Source organism: Symphalangus syndactylus, chromosome 11 (assembly GCF_028878055.3).
Source record: "Symphalangus syndactylus isolate Jambi chromosome 11, NHGRI_mSymSyn1-v2.1_pri, whole genome shotgun sequence".
Classification (NCBI taxonomy): Eukaryota; Metazoa; Chordata; class Mammalia; order Primates; family Hylobatidae; genus Symphalangus; species Symphalangus syndactylus.
The window spans coordinates 37503446-37525931 of NC_072433.2; the positions used below are offsets into that span (position 1 = coordinate 37503446).

Here is a 22486-nt window from a genome sequence, read left to right on the forward strand (position 1 = left end):
CCTGGGGTACAGAGGGTCAGGGGCTGAGCCAAGCCTCCAGGGACTCATCTGCCAGGCTATGTCAGCAGGGAGGGAGGAGGGAGAGGACGCGCCCCTCAGGTTCTCAGTTCAGCGCAGGGCTGGGTGGGTGGCCTGCTCCAGCCAAGGCGCCATCACCCCGACAGTTTTCTCTGAGGTCTGGGATCAGGGTGCATGGCCTCTAGTTAGCCCCTGCCATCCTCATCTTCCCTGACAGACACTGGGTGACTCTGGGTATGGGGTCAGGCCCTGGTGGGGAAGGGTGTCAACTCTGCCCTCTGCTGGGGAAGAGCTGCACAGGGCTCACTGGGTGAGAGGTCGGCACTGCAGCTCCTAACCCATTGGGGGCAGGGGGAACCGGCTCAGGTTGGCACTCACTCTCTGAAACTACAGGGCCACCAAGTGCCACCTGGGCTCAGGTTCCACTCCCCTCCAAGGCATTTCTTGCTTTCCTTCATCCCTGTCACTCCTTTTACCCCCTTCCATGCCTCTCTCGCCCATCTCCACCCCCAAGCCTCGCATCCTGGCCAAGGTAGAAGCCAGCTGGTACAATTAGAAAAAAGGAGTTCCTTTCTGCAGGTTGTAAGGCTTAGAAAAGGGAAGGTGCACTGGATTTCAGCCCTCTCATGGTCTAGTTGGGAACTTTTCTGTAGGCCACAATCTGCCATGTAACTAAGTTGAAATCAATGAAATGTGAAAATGAAGCATACCACTTCTGGGTCAAGGCTCTTAAGATGTGAGTGTGTCTCCTGTATGCAGATGATGACAAAATCCTAGGGGGTGGTAGTGCCATAAGATGGAAGGTGTTGGTCCATGAGTCACTGTGTGGAGGAGAGCCACCCACCCACCAAGAACACCTGCCCCAGACTAGTAGATGAGCAAGAAATAACCTATTGCATCTGAACCATGAAACATTTTGGGTGTATTTGTTACAGCAGCTAGGGGCACGCTTACTAACACATTCTGCCATTGTCCTTCTTCTCCTGGCTTTTGTTCCCTATTTGACATCTGACCTCTGTTTATCCTGCATTGTGGATTACTGAGTATGGTCCCTCTTCTAATGCTTCAGTGAGCAATGAAGTGCCTTCTCAATAAGACTGTAAGCTGGTGAAAGAGCACATGAGTTTTCTGGAGTCTCAGAGATCTGTGCTGTGCCAATACTCCCCCTAAAAAGGGTAAAAGTCATGCTCCACAGCAGCATCTCCCAAGCCTCAGTTACTCACATAATTTTTATTCACCACTGTATCCACAGAACACTGCAGCACATAATAGGTACTCAATAAATGATCATTAAATTTCTGCTGTGTTTGTATAAAACTTGTACTTTAATTTACTTAGTATTTTTCTTAGATGGGATCTTGCTCTGTTACTCAAGCTGCAGTGCAGTGGCAAGATGATAGCTCACTGCAACCTTGAACCCCCCAGGCTCAAGCAATCCTCCTGCCTCAGCCTCCTTCGAGTGCCTAGGACTACGGGAGCACACCACAACGTCCTGCTGATTTTTTCTTTCTTTCTTTTTTTTTTTTTTTTTTTTTAAGAAATGGGGTTTCACTATGCTGCCCACGCTGGTCTTCTTGGCCTCAAGTGATCCTCCTGCCTTGGCCTCCCAAAGCACTCGGATTATAGGTATGAGCCACTGCATCTGACCTAATATTTTCCTTCAGACTTTTTCTACTTAAATTTATTTCAAGCAAAAGGAAATTTAGTACCAACAATGTCTGGGAAAGGATGTATTTAATATGCTAGCTTTTATCTTTTTCTAATATCCATGAAAATGAATTCATAAATATTGAGATAAAAATCAACATGTTAATCCATCACGCCAGCTAAAACTGACGTCCTTTCCCCACTTTGGAGAGCACTGCCCCAGCACGCAGCACAGCAGGCACTGCTGCACATTCCTCAGCTCTCAGGGAGCAGAGCGGCACGCACAGGAGCAGTGGGTCCGGGTCTGGCCCCTGGGCGGTGGGACTGGAAACAGCTCACTTCACCTCCCTCTTCTCCTAGCAGAAGGGCCTTGGCTTCTGGTCCTGTGAGGCCTGAGAACAACCCTGAATGGCTGGGAATGCACAGTGCTTGCAGGCAGGCGGCAGTGATCTGGTCATGCCACTGAGTCCAGGCTTCCAAGCCTGCAGACCTGCTGCTCCCTTCTCTGTCCTTGTCCCCATCCTTGGTTCCTTGGTCTTGGTTTCAAGGTGGAATGAGAGCTCACTGGTGGGCTCCCCAAGGAGTGTGTGGCATCCTATGGGAAGGGAAGGGGCATCCACACATTCCTTGGCTGGGTGGGAGAGCTGGCAACATGAATCTGTCCCTACCTCCTCCTACCATCTCTCCCCACCTCTAAAAGCCAACTTGGGGCCTCATCCTTTTTGAGAGAAGAAGATCACCTCAAATATCCCAGACACAGTTGCAGGGAGCCCAGGGGCTCTGTTCTGTAAAGGAGCTTTGTTGTCATGGTAACTTCTGGTCTCCTAGTGGCCACTGTCCTCATAGAAGGGAGCTGGGAAGGAGCAAGAGGGAGCCCGCCCTGCCTGCCTGTCCCCACAGCAGCTAGGAGAGCACTTGAGCTTGAGTGAGGCAGGTGGGAAGGAGGCTGTCTCCTGTGCCTGGGAGAGGGCCTGCAGGGAGCCATAGAAACCAAGTCCAGGACTGCTTCCTCCCAAGCCTCTAAAGCCCCATCCAGCCACATGAACTTCAGGGAAACCCCCAAAAGGAAAGTCTGTACCCTTCACCCCAAGTTAGACTTGACCTGATGAAAAGATGGGGGTGGGGGTCTCTGGCCCCTCCATCCTAACCCGTCCTCTGAGTCGGCCTCCCCCTCAAGCCACTGTCCTCCCCCTCTTCCTCCTTCTGTCTTGCTGCCTCCCTCTCCACTCCATGAGGGCTCGCAGTGCCCATCACGCCCACTTCTCCTCTTCTCTGGGCGCCCAGCCCTGTGGGTGCCGGTTCACCTCAGTCCGCTGTGATCCCTCCTGTCTCCACTGTGGTCCTGTTCCTCCACCCAACATTTAGGTGCCAATGATCCCAAGGGCTCAGTCCTCAAACACCTTCTTGCTTTCCCGAGCCACCTTCTCCCTGAGCCAGATCATGCCTGATTTTCCTCTGTGCAGGGGACAACTGAATTACCCCTACCTAACCTCTGGGTCACTGGCCTTTCAGACACAACTCAATGTGTCCCCAGTTAGACTCCCCTCCTGCTTTCCCATCCAAGGCTCCAGCATCACATTCCTTCCTGCCTCATTCTCCAGCTTTCTGCCCTATCAGCACGTCACTGCCACTCCTGACTCAGTATTTTAAAAGATGTTATTAAATTGGACTCATTTAAAAAAAAAAAAAGCCAGCTTACCCTAGGCCACAATATCCACAAAACCAGAGGTTTGTGTGCTAATTTTTCTAATATACACTAAAATAATAAAACTACTAAAACCAAAGCTGTTGGTCTGTAAAAACTGCCAGGTCATTTGTGTACCCCAGGAAAGCCCACACCACTCTTTGGGGACACACAGCCTCTTTCCAATGGCATTTCTGTGCTTCCCATGACACAGGCTGGGGACCCCAAAGTTGGCTCCACTCCTCTCTTCTTCCTTTCCTGCAGCTGGCTGATTCCCAAGGTCATTTACCCTCAGGAAGGTGTGAATCTGTCCCTTCTTCCTACCCTCCAAGGACACCCCTGCCTCCCTGAATGGATGAGGGCAGCGACTCCAGACTGGCCTCCTAATCTCCCTCTCGTCCACTGCTGAGTCTTTCAGTGGCGCCACAGCGGAACCGTTGGTGCTCCCCACTGGCCGCCATGGAAGAACCAAGGTCCCTTGCCCACTAGCTCCTTCGACTCCTCCCATCTGTTAGCTCACACTCATCTCACCATCCTTCCTATGGAGGAGCTGGGGAAAGACCTCTGCTGAGAGAGAGTGAGACAGTGGCCAGAGGGAATGGAAGACAGACACCACAGTGGCTCCACCAGGAAATATCAAGTGGGAAGCAGTGACTCCAGCAAGGTCACAACACTTGTGGGAAGTGCCAGGGTGTGGCCTCAGAGGATCTAGGTTAGTCATGTGACTCCTTGTGACTCAGTTTTCTCAACCATAAATGGTGTTCTTCATGCCATGCTCTCCTCCCAGGGCTCCTGTGAGAGAACCCAGAGTCTGGGGAATGGGCTTTCTGACTGTGGAGCACTTAAATCGTGGGGTGTGTGCACGTGCCCAGATCTATGTCAGTAGAATGAGTAATAATAACAATAACTACAAAATCTGCTGAGTGAAGCTGGCTTTGTGAGACAAGCTATGGTGCACAAAAAGGAGAGACATGCAGGAACCTCTGGGGACAGATGCTCCATCTCCCAGGCCAGCTGGCCGCCATATCTCCCTACCAATGCGGAGGCCCAGCCGCTGCCCTCCAATCTGAAAGGGACTGGGCTGCCCCTCCTGGGATTCTGGGAAGGAGGGAGCTGGCCTTCTTCGCCTGGTGAATCTTAGAGGCTGGCAGGAGAAGTCCCCGGAATGGAGCAGCCCCCTCCTGGAGAGCGCACTGGGCGCTTTGCGTAAGAACCAGGCCTGTTTCTGCAGCTCCTGGGGGAGACTTGGGTGGGGGCATGCCTGGGACTGCCAGGCCAGAGTTTTGTCCAGTGACTGCCCCCAAGATGGGCTGGGGTGGACCAAAGCGCACTCTCCAAGGAGAAGTCGCTACCTCAATTAGCTCTCCTCCCAGGAGCGGCTCCACTGATCTCCTCAGAGGCACAGCAGGCTCCCAAGGGCTGCAGCCCCCCTCGGCCCCCAGCCTTTGCCTAGAGTTCCCGGCCACATTGTGCCCGAGGCCCCACGCTGCCCTTTTCACTCCCTTTGCCTGGCCAGCGGTAGGCAGTGCCTTTGAAGTCCTGTTTTCTGGTCCAATTGGAATCTTTGCTTAGAACCAAAATTAGAGAGGCTGCACAATCAGCTTGCAATTTAAAATGCCACCCAAGCCTCCCCCCACTCCCCCCTTTTTAAAATGTCATCTTAATTAGATGAAGCCTGGCTTCATGTTTTCTGAATTTCAAGGTAGTTTCTCTAGGACATTTCCCGCCTTGTAGTTATTTTTATCTTTAACATAAGGTGGAGGCAGTGACTGGAGGCTGGTCTGTGTGTCTGCAGGCACCTCGGCCCTCAGCAGGTTAGCCCTGGAGGCTGAAGAAACACTGATCTCAGGGGTCTTGGGGACAGCTGGTCATAAGTGCACCTCACTGAATTCAGCACTACCCTTTCTGGGCTTCTCTCCGGCAAAGGGTTCTGCTAGGGGTTGGGAGGAAACCCTGAAGGAGCGGGGGCAGCTTGGCCAGCTCTCCTGCACCCTGGCCAGTCAACTCACTTCTCTGCCTAAACTCTGCAGATTCCGCCACAACGATGAAGGGGATTTCCCAGAGTGTGGGCCGCTGAAGATTCCTGGTTGTTCTGGGACCCTGCATTAACACCACTAACTCACGCTAGGAAGGTAAGAAAGGCTGCTTGGTGCCCTTTTGTCTTTGACACCCATCAACACCTGTGAATCATTCCTTTCAACAAAGAGGGAGCAGGGAGCAAGCAGTGGAACTGGGCTCCTCAGCCTGCTGCAGCATTCAAAATATGCTGATCCACGAGCTTCATCTCAGAGGACGGCAGGGAAGCTCCCTGTTAGGAGCTGAACTGTGTTCCCCCAAAACTCACAGGTTGAAGTTCTAACCCCAGGACCTCAGAATGTGACCGTATTTAGAGACAGGGTCTTTAAAAAGGTAATTCTGTTAAAATGATTAGGTGAGCTCTAATCCAATAGGACTGGCATCCTTATACAGATTAAGACACAGACTCACACGGAGGGAAGGCCATGTGAAGACAGGGGGAGAAAACAGCCGTCTACAAGCCAAGGAGCAGAGGCCTCAGAAGAAACCAACCCTGCCAGCACCCTGATCTCAGACTCCTAGCCTTCAGAACTGCGATTATGCTTTGTTATGACGGCCCTGGGAAACGAATACAGCCCCCGAGGTGGAGCTCTCCCTGGGGTTGGGAGTTGGGGTTCTCTTTCCATCATTCCAAACTCTATCTACAAGGCCATATGGGGTCAAGGTCGTTCCTCCCCTGGGCCTCACCCCCTGCCCTCCGCCCATCCCTTTCTAGGCTTTGCACACACACCAGCCTCATTTCCACTAGAGGCCTCTGCACTGGCTCCTCCTGGACTCGAGTCTTTGCCAGATTGGCTCCTTCTTATTTTTCCAGTCTCACTTTAACCCCCAAGATAAGGCTTTCCCTGACCACCCCCACCTCCCAATCTAAAGCAAAAGTTTTTCTCATCCTAACATGATTTTCTTTTCTTTAACAGCACTTATTGCAATGTGTAATTCGACAGGTTTGTTTCCTTGATGACTGTTTCTCTTCCTAGGGGAATTTGTAAGCTCTGTGAGGGCAGGGCCCACATCTGCTTCATTGACTATTGGGTTCAGTTACAAGATGCTGCTCGTGAAATAAATGGACTCCAGGCTATACGTTGAGATGGGCACTAGGTACCATCTCCTCATCCTTGCAAAGTCTGGCGGGGTGAGCTGAAAGTGGGGTCAGGAAGCAGAGGAGAAATGGCCCAGAGCCTGTTCTCAAGGTCTCTGCTTACCTCAACAGGAGATCCAAGAGAGCCAGGCTGTGGGGCATACCAGCCATGAGGGTAGCTGCAATGTCACAGGGGGAGCAGAATAAGGGGCCGGCTAACTCTACCTGTCCTGGATGCTTCCAGAGCAACTGGAGAAATGAGTGCTGATGCGCTCCAGTGGAGGTGGACAGTGTCCTTCCTTGTCACCCACCTATTCAGCTGAGTATCAACACAATCCCACCTGTGCAGACTGCACGTGTAGGCATGGGCCAGGCCACCAGCTCTCAGCCAGCTGAGGTGGGTGGTCGGTGAAACTCTGAAACTGAGTCATGGATGGTACAGGGCTGTCTTCTGGGGTGGAGGCATTTATTTTGTAAATTATGTAAATTTATTATGTAAATAAATATTATTATGTAAATAAATTTATTATGTAAATTTCAAACCCTCTAATATTCCTCCTAAGAAGTTATCTGGTTTGGAATGTTGTGAATGAAAACTGAAGAAAAAACATGAACTAGGCAGAAAAGTGAAGTTTGCCTACATTAAAAAAAAAAAGTTGTAAACTGATGTTTGAGCCTAATTGTGTAATTATGGGCCCTTGTCCTTTCAGGGGCTGTGAGGCACCAGTCTTCTCTTGTTAGGAACAATGGACATGAAAGCCAGCTCCCAACAATGTTAAAGTGTTATGTTAAGTCCAGCACGTCTAACATATCCTTTATTTTGAACAATAAAGAAACAAGTTTCATTAACAGCATCTTCCTGGACCTGCTGAATAAATGATGAACAATATTTCAAGAGCACCAGCTTGAAGAGGGGCCTGCAATCTGCCTGCCTGGCATGGCAGGAAGGATTAAAGAGAACACAGGCCCTCAGTACCATGGGCAAAGCCCTGAGGATCAGGAAAAGCAGATGCAGGGGGCTCCCTGAAGTCTGGGGCAGCAGGGTCTCTGCTTTCCCTGGTGAGGGTGGCAGTGAGTGTGGCTCCCACCAGCCTCTGTGTTCTGTGTTTACAGGTCTCTCCACTGGATGCTGGGCTCCTATACCAGGCGCCCTCTTGTATCCAGGATGTACCAACAAACTGGGCAAACAGTAGGTGCTCAGTAAACATTTGCTGAGTGAATGAACTTGGTAGGGCTTGGTAGGGAAAGATCTAAAAAGCAATGAAGTAGGGCGTTAGAAAACTCGGGGTGCAAGATAGGTGTTCTGCTGTAGCTTTTCGGTGCCCTTTCCTTTGCCAGCGTCTATAAAATGAGGGTGTCGCATTGGGTAGATCAGAGGTGGGAAACTGGCTTAAACTTGAGGGCTGACTGCAACCAACTGGCTGACTGCAACCAACCGGTAGTGGCTGCCTGGGGCAATGGCTATCCTGAGAGAACTCTGAGGGCAGATTCAGTGCCATGAATGAAATACAGTGACTGCCGGGGACAAGAGCTGAGGGTCAATGACAGCAAGCACACAAGACACATCCATGTCACCCTTTAGATGTGATCATCTCTGAGGTCGCTGTCAGCCATCATGCTTTGTGATGCTTTGTCAAGTGTGCAAGTCCACAAACTGTCTGACAGTCACGAGGGGCTCTACTGCTGCAGAGGGTGAAGTCGCTGCCCACCCAAGATGCCAGCTCATGCTCTGGTGCTTCCCAGCCTCTCCCATGTCAGGGTCTGTCCACACAGAAAATGCTGGTCTCAGCAGAGCCCCTTGCAGGGAACACAGAGAGCTGATGCTTGGGGCAGCCGGTCACCCGTTTTGTGTGGCAAGCCTCGCTGGTGGAGGTCTTGCTGTGGGAAGGCTGCCCGCCAGCCTCCACACGGGGCTCTCCTCTGACCCCACCCTGAGCTCGGCATCACACCACTTGGTTGCTTGGGTCTCCAAGTGTCCATCTGGAAAACAAGACTGTCATTCCTCTGGGGCAGGAGTGATGTCTTCCCCTGGCACACCCCACCCCAGCATGGGACAGGGCACAGAGCTCAGCATACAAAAGGCAGTGGTGAAATCATGGGAAGCAGTCCACAGGCAGGCAGAACAAGCAGTCAAAAGCTGCTCAGGACTCCTGTGACCTTTCTCCACCAACCCCACGTCGGCTGAGCGTGGAGGTCCCGTTTCAGGCTGGGGAGAGAACCCAGAGATGGTTCAGATGAATTCAAATCCAGACTGGGGAGGAGACAGCAGATGCCAGGTGTGTTCTGGTTCCTTGTCACAGCATTTTACCCTCCCAGAAAAGTTACAGTGGAATTATTTATAGACAGAAAAAAAAGAGTTTTTCTGTGATTCGCTCAATGAATTATAAAGCAGCTGTTTTTAATAATTTGGAACATGTAAGAAAAGGGGAATGTCAGGGCAAGCCATAAATATGAAGTTAAGGACACCAGTTGTGTGAGAAATCAATACACACAGTGATGGTATCGGCAACACGGCAGCAGCTCCTAGCAGCCAGGGGCTGGCAGGCTGGCTGTGTTCAAAGCACCTTCTGAGGAGGGGCAGCCCGGGCATGACCCCCAGTCATGTAGGACACTGTTGGCCATGGGAAGGAGTTTGGCTTTTATTCTATGTGTGGTGGGAAGTCACGGAGGGTTTTAAAGGCAGGAAACGAAATAATATTGTTTCAAAAGCTCATGCTGGCTGCTGTGTATAGCCAGATGGGGCTGGGAGGCCTGGAAGAGTGGCTCCGGGGAGCACTCTAAGGAGGCCACTGCAGTTGTCAAATGAGAGATGATGGGGGTTTGGAAAATGTCTGAGCTGGAGGGGCCCATAGAACTGCTGCTGTCTATGATCCCTCATCATACAAATTGGGAAACTGAGGCACAGAGAGGCAGGGATAGCTCACTGTTCCAGGGTCACTGGTGGTTTAACTGGTAGATCCTGGAAAGGAGGTAGGGCTGGCTGGGAAGCAGAGGCTAGGGAGGAGGTGGGTGGTGGGGGGGCGTGTCAAAACCCTTCAGGGAGAGGCCAGTGGTTTGAGTTATCAAGATTCTAGAACCCAGGGAACCTTAGTCTGCTTGGGCTGGTTCTGGGGTCCCTGAGAACTGAACACAGCACACAAGTAGGCAGAGGGTGACAGTGGGGCTGGAAGTAGGTTGTGAGCTGCAGATCAGAGAAGACTGTTCACATCAGTGTGAGACTGGACAGAGGTGCTGCTGCTGGATGACCCACAGGCAGGACCCCTGGGCGGGGGTGTTCAGAGCCCCAGGACTTTCTGCCCACACCTCCACATCAAGGGAGTAACACTGTGAGCAGTCATTTGGGAGCAGGCCTATTAGGGTCTCAGTATCTTCGTCTGTAAATTGGGGATGGTAACAGCGTGCACCTCACAGACGGCTGAGTTCTAAACGAGTTAGTGCAGTCAGGTGCTTGGCATACTCAGTGACAATAGTAACAATTCAACATGACAGCCACTAGAGCTTATTAATCACCCACATCTGGCACTCTGACTGAGCCACTCTGCCGGGCAGAATGGTTTAGCTGTGTTCCACTGGGAAGAGAAGCACAATAAAACAAGCACACGTCAGGGTTTTGGTGAAGAAGAACTCACCAAAACAAAACAAAAAAATGCAACCAAAAAATTAAAAAAACCCAATCTCCCTCCACACACATGCACATACATAAAAATAATGGAAAAATGCCAAGCTTCTTTGGTAAGCGCCTAGAGGGTGAACAGAGAAAGCCCTTCTTGCAGCCTCTTCATGCCCTGAAGAAATCACTGAGAGCAAGTCAGAGGAAAAAGGGGGCCCAGGGCACAGAGCTGGAAGCAAGAGCTGGGGTTTGAGTCTAGATCTTTCTGACCCCCGAAGTCTGTGCTTCCAGCTCCCCCACACCCCTTCTGTAAGTAAGGCCTTTCTTTGACCCTCAAAAGCAAATCCAAATCACTTTTGTTTTGACTGAGGTATGTTACACAGTCCACTAGCATTCTTGGTAGGGCTTGAAACAAAAAAAGGTCAAACTCACCCCATCAATTGTATTGTTGGCGTAAGCCCAAACTCTGTTTACTTGACTGCCATGGCTATCTGTTATTTTTATTGTTCACCAGTATCCTCTGTCCACATCAGCTGGCCTGTATCCACCCCGGCCACACAGGCTGACTTCAGAGCTCTCAGAGGTCTGAGGAAACGTGGCCTTGCCCTAGGCTGGGAGATGGGCCTGTGGCCGCTCAGTAGGGAATGGGCTGGTGAGAATGCCCACCTCAGGGAGCCGGCAGTGGCAAGCATCTGGCTTCTGGAACTAAAACTTGCTCGCTGGAACTCTGGCAAGTTAGTGGGAGACAAGTCAAATGGTCTGATTTATAAAATGAGGCTTAAGTAAAACTCCACACATTAGTGGTTCAACTGGCAGCCCTGAAGGAATCTAAGAAAACTCAGGAACCACCCAGACAGACTTCAGCTCCATCAAGGGCACCAGAGCCAAGTGGGAGCAGGATGATGATTTTCAGATCGATTTGTGTAAAAGTTTATATTTTTAAAAATATTATTTTTTTTGTCAGGGACAGGCCAAATAAGAATCAACCCATTTTAAAGATGAGAAAAATAAAGTCTGGAGAGGCCAGTATTTTACCCAGGGAAGCATTTGGAGGTGAGTAACCCCAGATTCAGTCTTGACTCTGTCACTCGCTCTCTGTGTGACCTTACAAAACCTTAGCATTCTAATCTGTTTAAATAGTCCCAACTTCTCAGGGTGTTATGAGGATTAAAGGAATGAATACAAGCCACTTAAGACAGTGCCTAGAGCATGGTGACCAGTCAGTGGAGGTTAACTGTTACTATGTCACACAGTTGGCCACAGTGAGCTGCAGCTAGGGGCCAGCTGGTACCATTTTGACTGAGAGAAGCCACCCATTTATTTAAATTCTCTGTACCGCCTGACCACTATCTACAGCCTTTCCTGTTTGTTTCTCTTTTCTCAACTCTAAATTCTATGAGAATTATCCTGCTCAGAGGCCTCAGCTAGCAGCTTACACACCTGGTACATAGTAGGTCATTAGTGCAAGTGGCCCTTTTGAGATGGGACAAAAGCTACAGCCTCTCTCCTTAGAGAAGGCATATACTCATGCACACATTAAACTACCCACAGGAACTACACATCCCTACACTTTGACACAGACACACACACATTCGCATGCACATGTGTGCGCGCACACACACACACACACACACACCCCAATCTGCCTTTCATTTCTGAGGTGGCAGCTCCAGAATCCCAGGTTAGGAAGCTGGCCAATTATAAAACACAAGCATCTGAGTGGTTTCTAAGCCACAGCATTTGTTCAGATTGTCTGGATCAATGCTGCCTCCAGACCCCCAGGTAGACTGTGCTGATTTCTCCCAGTAGAGTAATAAGCCAGGCAGGGCGGCTTGTGGAAATATTTCCATCCTGCTGAAGATGCTGCTTCCTCATTATCTGGATTGTGTGGAAGTGGCTACTCTGCTAGCTCCCCATGCAAATTTAATAATGTTCTGAAAGCTCAGTTCCACATAAATACAAATGTGTTTCCAACTCTGAGGTTTCAGTGATCAGGAGGCTTTTAGAAATCATTCACAGAATTATTTAACAGACAATCAACAGCTTATTGGAAAAAATGATTCAGAGACAAAAAAGAAAGAAAGGAAGAGCTAAGAGAGACCAGGCAAGAAAGGAAGGTGGCGGCTGCCTCCGGCTGGGTGGGGCTGGGGCAAGGGCGAGGAAGCACAGTGAAGCCCTTGGCAGTCACAGCCCTGCCAGTCACATGCAGCCTCATGCCAGGCCCATTCTGAAAAGGCTTTTATTTCAGAGAGTTAGACGCAGCAGATCAGACGAAGCAGGCCCCAGGGCCCTACCTCCCTACAGTGGGATCTGCCTCTGTTCATGCTTCAGAAAGGAGTGAGAAGGGCCTTCTCTCTCCAGGGTTGGACAGCCCCAGGAAGGCTAGCTAACCGAGCGCTGAGGGCTTCATCTGGAGAGTGAAGGTAGGAATGTTCACCTGAATGGCAGCCCCAAGCCTTGCCTTTGGAGTTAGGCAAGCCTGGGTCTTGTTGCTGGCTCTGCCATCTATCAGCTGTGTGACTGTAGGCAAGTTACTCAACCTTTCTGAGCCTCGGTTTCCTGATCTGTAAAATGAGGTTAATCATTTTACCTGCTCATATGGATGAGGCAAGCCTTCCCAAACTTAAGACCTTTCTGTCTTGTTTTTCACAATTTCTGCCCAGTCCACATGATACCCCATCCTTATATTCATATGTTTCATTTAATTAACTCACTTTTTTTTTTTTTTGAGACGGAGTCTCACTCTGTCACCCAGGATGGAGCGCAGTGGCGTGATCTCAGCTCACTGCAAGCTCCGCCTCCTGGGTTCACACTATTCTCCTGCCTCAGCCTCCCAAGTAGCTGGGACTACAGGCACCCGCCACCACGCCCGGCTAATTTTTTTGTATTTTTTAGTAGAGACGCGGTTTCACTGTGTTAGCCAGGATGGTCTCGATCTCCTGACCTCGTGATCCGGCCACTTCGGCCTCCCAAAGTGCTGGGATTACAGGCGTGAGCCACCGCGCCTGGCCTAATTAACTCATTTTTTTAAAAAAGTTAAACCCATACTTTGGCCCCATTCTAATGTCTGGGCAGTCATGAGCTAGATGGGCTATGTTTCGGATTCTTATTAAAATAAGCATATCACTATTAAAATGAAGACTGTCAGGGTAACACAGAAATGACAGAGTGTCTCAGAGCCTGGCATATATGCCCCATGTGTGGGGGTAGTTGTTACTGCCCTTGTCATCATCACTGTCGCTGATCAGTAAGTGCAAGCTGGAAGGAAGGTGACAATGGAGTCTCTGCATGCACCTGGTTTGAGAGCCCTTAACCCGCATCTGGGGCTTGCATCCTCTTCCTGCCAAAGCCTAGGACCCAGCCAGGGTTCCTCTTCACCTGTTTCCTTACCATCTTTCACAGGCTGCCTCATGTCTGCACATACAGAAGATCATCCTACACAAAGATAACTATTTTATTTTATTTTTTGAGACAGGGTCTCGCCCTGTTGCCCAGGCTGGAGTGCAGTGGCGTGAACATGGCTTACTGTAGCCTCGACCTCCTGGGCTCAAGTGATCCTCCCACCTCAGCCTCCCAAGTAGCTGCGACCACAGGCACGCACCACCATGGCTGGATAATTTTTTATTTTTATTTTATAGAGACAGGGTCTTGCTATGTCTCCCAGGCTGGTCTTAAACTCCTGGGCTCAAGTGATCCACCCACCTTTGCCTCCCAGAGTGCTGGGATTATGGGCATGAGCCAGCACTCCCACTCGATAACTATTTTTTTAATCGTCTAGTTCTACATAAAGAAGAGAATACACACTCCCTGACCCAGCCCAGCGGCACACATTTTTCCATCTTCACAACTCCCTCCTCCCCAGTTTGACAAAACTTGAATTTCTAAGGAGGGGAAAAAGTACTCCATCCAGCAATGCCTGGTTATTTTTCAATTCTGCCTAGGTGACTAACCCAGAATTTCCTAATTACAACTCCATCAGGAAGCTATAACACTTTTATTTAAAAAAGAAAAGAAAATAACTGAAATTCAAACTTAACAAAAAATTCCCACCTTTTAAACATACGCACAAACACACACACACACATGCACACCAGTTAGATAAAACAGGTGCGCAGTGTCCATGGCATCCACTGGGTAGGTGGCTGTGCGCACAGGAAACAGACTTGGGTTTGGATTTAGAAATCCAAGGTCTGAGTCCAAAATCTGTACTCCCCAGATGTGTGATGCTGGGCAAGGTGGTTGGCCTCTCTGAGCCTTGGCTTCCTTATCTGCAACCGGGGGTCAAGGTGGTGCCAGCTCATGAGCTTGCTGCGCGGATGAGGGTACAGGGCAGGGCGTGAGTGCTCTGTGAGCTCTGGTACATCACACCAGATACGAATGTTAGAGATACGAATGTTTCTGGTGCAAGAGGTCACATTTTGATCTGGCCTCAAGCAAGCTGGGAGGCAGGTGGAGTTTATCTGACCCCACCCTGGGTACAGGGAATCCCGTGTCCTACTCCCAAAGGGCAGTTTTCTCAGTTAGCTGATGGCTAATCCCTACTGGTAGACGCTTCTCCTTCCAGGAGTATTAGTACTTTAACCAGGATTCTTAGAGACCTAAAAACCTTTAACACCCAAAGGGCTCTAACTGGGAGATTTTAGGCATGAGGGAGATGCTTTGAAGTGGGGCCCCACCATCTCTCCTGAATAATGTATACCTTGTAGGAAGAGTTCTGGGATGGCTACAGCTTCCAGAGAACTGGGATTCTCTCATTTTATTGCTAGGGAAGGAACTTGGGTCTCCAGAACCAACTCAGATTCTGACCCGGAACTCCAACCTGGTCCCATCACGGAGTCTGTTTGGTTTCCCAGAAGTATCTGAAAAAGCAAGTGCTTTGGCTAGAGACAAAGGGTTACTTTTCAGTCCCCACCTGTGCTGGGCTCTAGTTGGAGCCCAGCAGGCTGTCACTGGTTGAAGGCCAGTCCTGCAGTTTCTAGGGTGAGGGTGACCAGCTGGGCAGAGGTACCCTGAATAGCCTTGATCCTCAGCCTCAGCATCTGTGTGTCCCCCTGGGTAGGTCCTAAAGGCAGTTAGAGCCCAGACACGTTGCTGAAGATCCTCCAGCAGGCTCAGCGACCCCCTTTGCATGCCTGTTCATGCAGGCATCCTTGAATGCAGCCTTGTTGAGGGCCACTATAACTCAACACCACATGGGAAACAAGCGCTTCTCCCTTCAAAGCTGAAGGACTTTGTTTAGCTGAGCTCAATTCCAGCCCATCGCTCTGGCAACCGGTCTTTGGGGGATTTACATCTCATGCATCACAACAGAGGAACAGCCATTCAGCAAGTAATGGGGGGGTAAAAAACCCACAACACAACACCAGTGTGCCTGCCTCCACCCCAAGAGCGCTGCCACAAAACAGGAACAGAATCAGCAAGAGAAATCTCCCACAAGCCCATTCGGCTTTGGCTGGCAATCAGCCAAACACAAATTCAAACTTAATCAAACTTTCCAGTCTCCCTTGTAAAGCTCAGGAAATCAGTAATTGGCTTTATAATTGAATTTTCTGATCACGTATCAAAGGAATGGGTCCTGCCAAAGGCCAAGGAATGGCCTGTCTCCAGTAAAGACGGCCAAGGTCCCTAATAGAGGCTCTGGAAGGTATGGGAAGATAATTAACTGCTGTTTGGCTAAGAATAGAGCCTGTTATTTATAACCAAGGAAGACGCCAGTGACAGCCAAGCCTTGCCTGTGTAAGGTGGTCTCCCCCAAACACCCACCCAGGAGCCCCGGGTTTCTGATTCAGAAAGGAAGCCTTTGACAACAGTGTCAGTGGCAAGCAGGGTGGAATATTGGGAGGCAGAGGCAGGGAGACCACCTTGGTAAGGAGCACCGTAGGAACACCGGGAAGAGGGAAGGCTGCCTCACTGGGGTAGTGGCCTGGGCAGCGAGAGGAAGTGCTGATTCAAGAGCCATTCTGGAACAGGAAGCGAGACATGGAGGGGAAGGAGGAGTCCAGGGTCTCTGCTTGGATAACTGGGACAAAGGAGGTGCTTTCGATTTGAAGATAGAAGGGAGAAGAAGCCTGCTTTGTGTGGAGTGGTTTCACATGGGCTGGGCCTGGGGTGCTAGCGCGCCTTAGCAACAGGAGTGCTAACAGGTACAGCCCAGCCTTTGTGTGCCCTTGATAGGTGCTAGGACCCTGAGATCATCATCTCATTTAATCTTCCCAACAGCAGAAGGAGGTAGGTGACTTATTATCCTCATATTACACACCAGAAAAGCAAGGCTCAGAGAGCAGACGAGAAGGACCTGCCCATCTGTGAGCCACGGAGCCGGGACTTGGACCCAGGACTGTCTGACCCCAGAGTCCATAAGTTCAACCTCTGATGCCATTACCACTTCTTTATCTGCAGACGAAAACCTCTCACAGCCACACAGAAATAACTAGCAAAGGGCTCCCAATGCTGGAAAGGGAGGTATGGACTAGATGTGGTAGCTGGAGGGTAGACAAATCAACATTCATTAAACAATCCATTTAAAAATGCTAATTGTAAAGGCAAGCCAAAGACTGGAGGAAAATATGAAACAGTATAAATAACTGACAAGGAACTTGTATCAGGGATATTAAAAAAATCTTAAAACTCATTAATAAGAAGACAAACAACCCAATAAAAGGGAAGAATAAAAGACATGAACAGTTACTTTACAAGAGAAGATATACTCATGGCCCAAAAGTATGTTAAAAGGTACCAAATATTATTAGTCACCATGGAAAGGCAGATTAAAACCACAGTGAAATACCACTGTGCACAAACTTGAGCAGCTAATGAAAAGGGCTGGCAATCCAAATGTCAGCGAGTGTGCAGGACAACAGGAACCCTTATACGTTGCTGGTAGAATTTTCAACAGTACCACCACTTGGGGAAGTAGTTTGGAAGTTTCTTATGCACTTAACATATCCTCCCAACATGACCCAGCAATTCTATTCCTGGGTAGTTACCACAAGAAATGAAAACATATGTCCACACAAAAACTTGTACATCAATGTTCTGGCAGCGTTATTCTTAAGAGTCCCAGAATGGAAACAAGTGAAATGTCCATCACCAGATGACAGACAAACAAATGATGGTTTACACTTGGGGTAGGTTGGAAGCTTGGTCATAAAGAAGTGTGACGAGAGAGGCAGCAGAAAGAATCCAGAGGCAGGCAGAGGATCTGGGAGGCGCATTGCATGCAGACACCTAGCTCACACCCAGTCCACTTTTTTTTTTTTTTTTTTAAAAGCAAAGGCTTCTGCTGTGGTTGGAGCAAAGAGAGCAGCCCCCACATTCTGTGAGATTTATCCTGCACAAAGAGTTATGCTGGTCCTCTATCCCGCCTATGGGAAGCTTGAAGCCCAGAGAGCGACGGGGCCTGCCTGCAGTGTCCTCCTAAGTTAGTGCCAGAGCCAGGATTGCAAGTAAACTCCCCTCGCAGAGCCTGGCCTAGGTAGGAGTCAGGCACACTCGGGGTCAGCGCATGGCTCTGCTGCCAGTTGTGTAAGTGACTTAACCTTTCTTAGCTCATCTATAAAGTATAGTAATAACCCTGTCTCAACACTGTTGGCACAGTTAAGTGATATGACTTGGTGTTTCCTAACAACATTAGGACCTATCACCTACTAAGCATGAAATATGTGCCAGGTACTGCTGTTAATCACTTGACACACCAACCTTCCTATACCCTATGTTCATGTGGGAACATGCTACAGAGGAGGAAAGGTGCAGAAAGGTCACCCACTAGCAAGTCCGGCGAGGCGGTTGGGCATCTGAGCCTTTTCACCCCAGGCAATGTTCCCAAACCCAGTCATTCTTTTTTTTTTTTTTTTGAGACGGAGTCTCGCTCTGTTGCCCAGGCTGGAGTGCAGTGGCGCAATCTCGGCTCACTGCAAGCTCCGGCTCCCGGGTTCACGCCATTCTCCTGCCTCAGCCTCCCGAGTAGCTGGGACTACAGGCGCCCGCCAACACACCCGGCTAATTTTTTGTATTTTTTTTTAGTAGAGACGGGGTTTCACCGTGTTAGCCAGGATGGTCTCGATCTCCTGACCTCGTGATCCGCCCGCCTCGGCCTCCCAAAGTGCTGGGATTACAGGCTTGAGCCACCGCGCCCGGCCAACCCAGTCATTCATTCATCGCTTTCCCCCACCCGATATCAGGACAGCTCTGAAATTAGCCTCATTTTCAGTCATAGATATGAAATTATGGGTTTGATATGTTATGTGATCTTTTTTCAAGTACATATTAAAACTGATATGCAACTACAAAAGTAGGAATAAAAGGTTTATCCATGTACCATTTAGTCTCATATTCCACCAAAGTATGTGTGCCATGCCAGGGAAACACTGACATCACACGGGAGAAGCTGCTGGCACACAGTCTGCACACAGAACATGGGACTCATGTTCCAGAGATGTCATGCGTGTTCCTATCAGAAGGGCAATCCATTTTTAGAGCTGGGACAGGAGACAGGGTGAATCCATTTTTAGAGCTGGGACAGGAGACAGGGTGAGAAGCCACCACCATAGCCACCAAGAAATGAATTTTCAGGTGGGCTCTGTCATGTCACAGAGAAGCAAAGCTGTTGAACTGCTCAGCTGGGCCTAAGTGAGGAGCAGAAAACAGCCAACAGAGCCAAGAAAATGGACCTGTCACCCCAGCAGAGGTGCTGCTTCCAGTTGGCAGCAGTTTGGCTAAAATTCACACCTGAGCACTATGCCAGAGACTGGCTACCTATTGACAAAAGTATTTCATCTCTTCTTCCTGAGGTCACAGCTAGGCATTTCACAGACATCCCTGTAGTTAGGTGTGACCAGGGACCAAGTTCTGGCCCGGCCCCAAAAACTTCCCTTGTGACCTTCCCCAGTCCATTGGCCTGATACCAGGAGTCCAGCAGAAGACCCTCAGCTGAGGCTGAACCACTGACCACAGGGGAGTTGGCTCGGGCCTTCATGGGACAGGGCAACCCCCAGCACTTCCACATTAGACTGTGGTGGGAGCAAGGAACTAACGTTCACTATGTTGAGGCCTTGAGATTTCGGGCCTGCTGGTTACAGCAGGTGGAGTTGGGCATTTTCCAGAGTGTCAAGAAACTTCTGTTGCTGCCATACTAGGGCTTATACCTAGGGAGATATTAATACTTTCTCCAGTATTTTTAAATACTGAGTCCTTTTCAGAGTAGGCGATTATCAAACAGGACAGCAGAGCTGAACGTGCAGCTCATAAGCCGTGAACATGCTGTGTAGGAAGACAGTGAACAGCTCCATTTTAAATTCTAAATTTGGCCAGGCATAGTGGCTCATGCCTGTAATCCCAGCACTTTGGGAGGCTTAGGTGGGTGGATCACTTGAGCTCACGAGTTCGAGACCAGCCTGGGCAACACAAAGTAACCCTATCTCTACAAAAAATACAAAAGTTAGCTGGGTATGGTGATGTGTGCCTGTAGTCCCAGCTACTTAGGAGACTGAGATGGGAGGATGGTTTGAGCCTGGGAGGCAGAGGTTGCAGTAAGCCAAGATCACGCCATCATACTCCAGCCTGGGTGATAAAGCTAGACCTTGTCTTAAAAAAAAAAATCCAAATTTAAATTCTGACTCCATTTTATCCACAGGGTAGAAAAATACCAGTATCTTTTGAGATTGTTCTGGGGATGCAGTGGGATATATCCATGCCTGCGAGGCATCTAGCACATGGGCACAGGGGGATGCTCAGTGAATGGTAGGCTCCTCCGGCTGCAGGCACAACTCAGCACACAGCCTTAGAAGCCCCCAAACTCAGGGATGACTGCAGCCTGGGTGCAGTTCAGATTGCCTGCTGGGCAAGAGCCTGCTGGGGAATGCTGGTGGGGAATGTGGAGCAAGAAAGAGCCAGTTCCTTCAGCTCCAAAAGAGTGCAAGTCCCGAAGGCAGGGCAGGCAATGGTGCTATGGTCAGAATATCTGTGTCCGTCCAGAATTCGCATGCTCAAAACCTAATCCCCAAGGCAATGATATTAAGAGGTGGGGCCTTTGGGAGGAGATTAGATCATAAGAGCCTTGCCATCTCGAATGAGATCAGTGCCCTTATAAACAGGCTTGAGGGAGCCTTTTGTCCCTTCTGCCACCTGAGGATGCGGTGATAGGGCACCATCTATGGAGCAGAGAAGAAACCCTTACCAGACATCAAATCTGCTGGTATCTTGATGTTGGATTTCTCATTCTCCAGAAATGTGGGCAATTCATTTCTGTTGTTTCTAAATTACCCATTCCAAGGTATTTTGTTGCAGCAGCATAAAGGAACAGAGACAGATGAGTAGGTCTGGAGGAGTGAGGGACTCTGGCAAGGGGGCAGAGGCAAGAGCAGAATGAGGTGAGACTTCAAAGGGCACCATCATAAAATTCGAAAGATAATGCATAGAAGGGAAGAAAATATTTGCAAATCGCATATCTAATAAAGGACTCGTATCCAGAATAAAGGACTCTTACAACTTAACCATAAGACAAATAACCCCATTTAGAGATGGGCTAATTCTGAATAGACATTTCTCTGAAGAAAATACACAAATGGCCGAAAGCACATGAAAAGATGCTCAATATCATTAATCACTGGGGAAATGCAAATGAAAACCACAATGAGTTATAGCCAAGAGGATGGCTATAATAAAAACGATGAACAATAACACGTATTAGTGAGTATGGGGAGACACTGGAACCTCCATATGTGGAAGATGGGAATGTAAGACGGTGCAGCCACTTTGGAAAACAGTTTGACAGTTCCTCAGAAAGTCAAACATGGAACTACCTTATGAACCATCAGTTTCGCCCCTAGTTATGTACCTAAGAGAAATGAAAACGTGAGTCTGTACAAAACTTGTACATGAATGTTCATAGCAGCATTATTCATAGTAGCCAAAAGGTGGAAACAACCTCAATGTCCATCAAAGGAAGAATGGATGAATGAAATTTGGCATATCCATACAATGAAATGTGATTCAGCTACAACACGGAAAAACCTTGAAAACATTATGCCAAGTGAAAGAAGCAAGATGCAAAAGAGTACATAGTGTATGATTCCATTTATATAAAATGTCCAGAATAGACAAATCCATAGAGACAGAGAGCAGATTAGTGGTTGCCAGCAGAGGGGTAGGGAGGGAACGCTAATGGGTATAGGGTTTCTTTTGGAGGTGCTTGCCTCTGTGCCTTGCCTGGAGAGGGGCCAGGTTCCAGGAGTGGATGCACAGAGCCAGCTTTCAGGAGGCACCGCCTCTCACATGCCTCACGTGTGTGACCCCTACTCCTTGCTTCCTGCACAGTGCGTGGGCAGATGTGGTTTCAATTCAGCAGGTGAAAAAACTGAGGCCTGCAAGAGGGCCTATGAAAAAGCGGGTTCTAGAACTCAGGTTCCAAACTCATTCTGGGTCTCTAGGATCTGATTTTAACTACCTGCTCTGATTTTACAGCGGGCCATACAGAAAGCAATGGGCCAGGTGCTCAAACATCTGGGATCAAGAACAGCTCTACCACGGACTAGCTGCAGACTTTAATAGAGCACCCACCAATTCTGGGCCAGGCACTGTGCTGGGTGCTGGAGACTGACTCCAACTGAAGTCATATAGGACCGGCCCCCGTCCCTTACAGCCTTGTTGGGTCGGGGAGCACAAACACTGATCAAATACTCAGGTGAGCACACACACCAGCGGTCTGAGAGTTAGGACAAGAGGCCCAGCCTATTTGGAGAGTCAGGAAAGGCTTCCAAGGGAGGGGAGGTGATGGTGGAACCCAGGCCTGGGGGAGGGGAGCAGTGGTGGAGAAGTCCCCTATGGAGGAGATAACTCACTAAAAAGCCCTGAGGCCAGGAGGTCATGGCATTTAAAGAGTCAGCAGCAGAGCCTGTGGCAGGAGCTACAGGAGATAAGGCTGGCTTTATCCTGAGAGCAAAGATGCCACTGAGCGCTTTTAAGCAGGGGATTAGATATGCATTTTTAAAAGCTCACTTTGGCTGTTGTGTGGAGCAGATTATGGGGTGGGAGGCAGGAGAGGCAGTGGGAAGCTGGAGAAGCTGGTGCAATTGTTTGGGGGACTGGGGCAGGGACATTCCCCACTGCTCTGGGTTCCAGGTACCCCAATGGTACCATGGGACACTTGCCTATGTGCTCTGGGTTTGAGGAGTGGGCCAATCAATAAAATGTGTGCAAAATGTTTGTAACAGTGCTGTCAGCCAGCTGCCCAAAGGCCTCCCTGGCCTCCGTACCCCCTCCTCAAGCCTGCGCCGTATGCTCTGCCATCTCATCCTCATCTAGCAAGCTGCTACTGAAATCCATCCTTCCTTTCCCCACACCGGGAGCCTTCTGGACTGATCAGACTAAAACTGAC

The 22486-nt window shown here is 49.5% G+C and overlaps 1 protein-coding gene across 5 annotated transcripts in view; it reads right to left on the reverse strand.

The window, feature by feature from the left end:
* The window catches only part of GNAO1 (G protein subunit alpha o1), a 169504-nt gene that overhangs the window by 45635 nt on the left and 101383 nt on the right, over positions 1-22486 (reverse strand). Inside the window, exons 4-5 of one of the 5 annotated variants that reach the window (XM_055233246.2) lie at positions 7405-7431; positions 2156-2168 (exon numbers count right to left, since the gene is read on the reverse strand). The exons of 3 other annotated variants lie outside the window; for them this stretch is intronic. In XM_055233246.2, the coding sequence (XP_055089221.1) occupies positions 2156-2168; positions 7405-7431 (40 nt within the window). Of the gene's footprint in view, positions 1-2155; positions 2169-7404; positions 7432-14932; positions 14973-22486 lie in introns of all 5 variants that reach the window. One more of the 5 variants, XM_055233244.2, reaches the window with a different exon arrangement.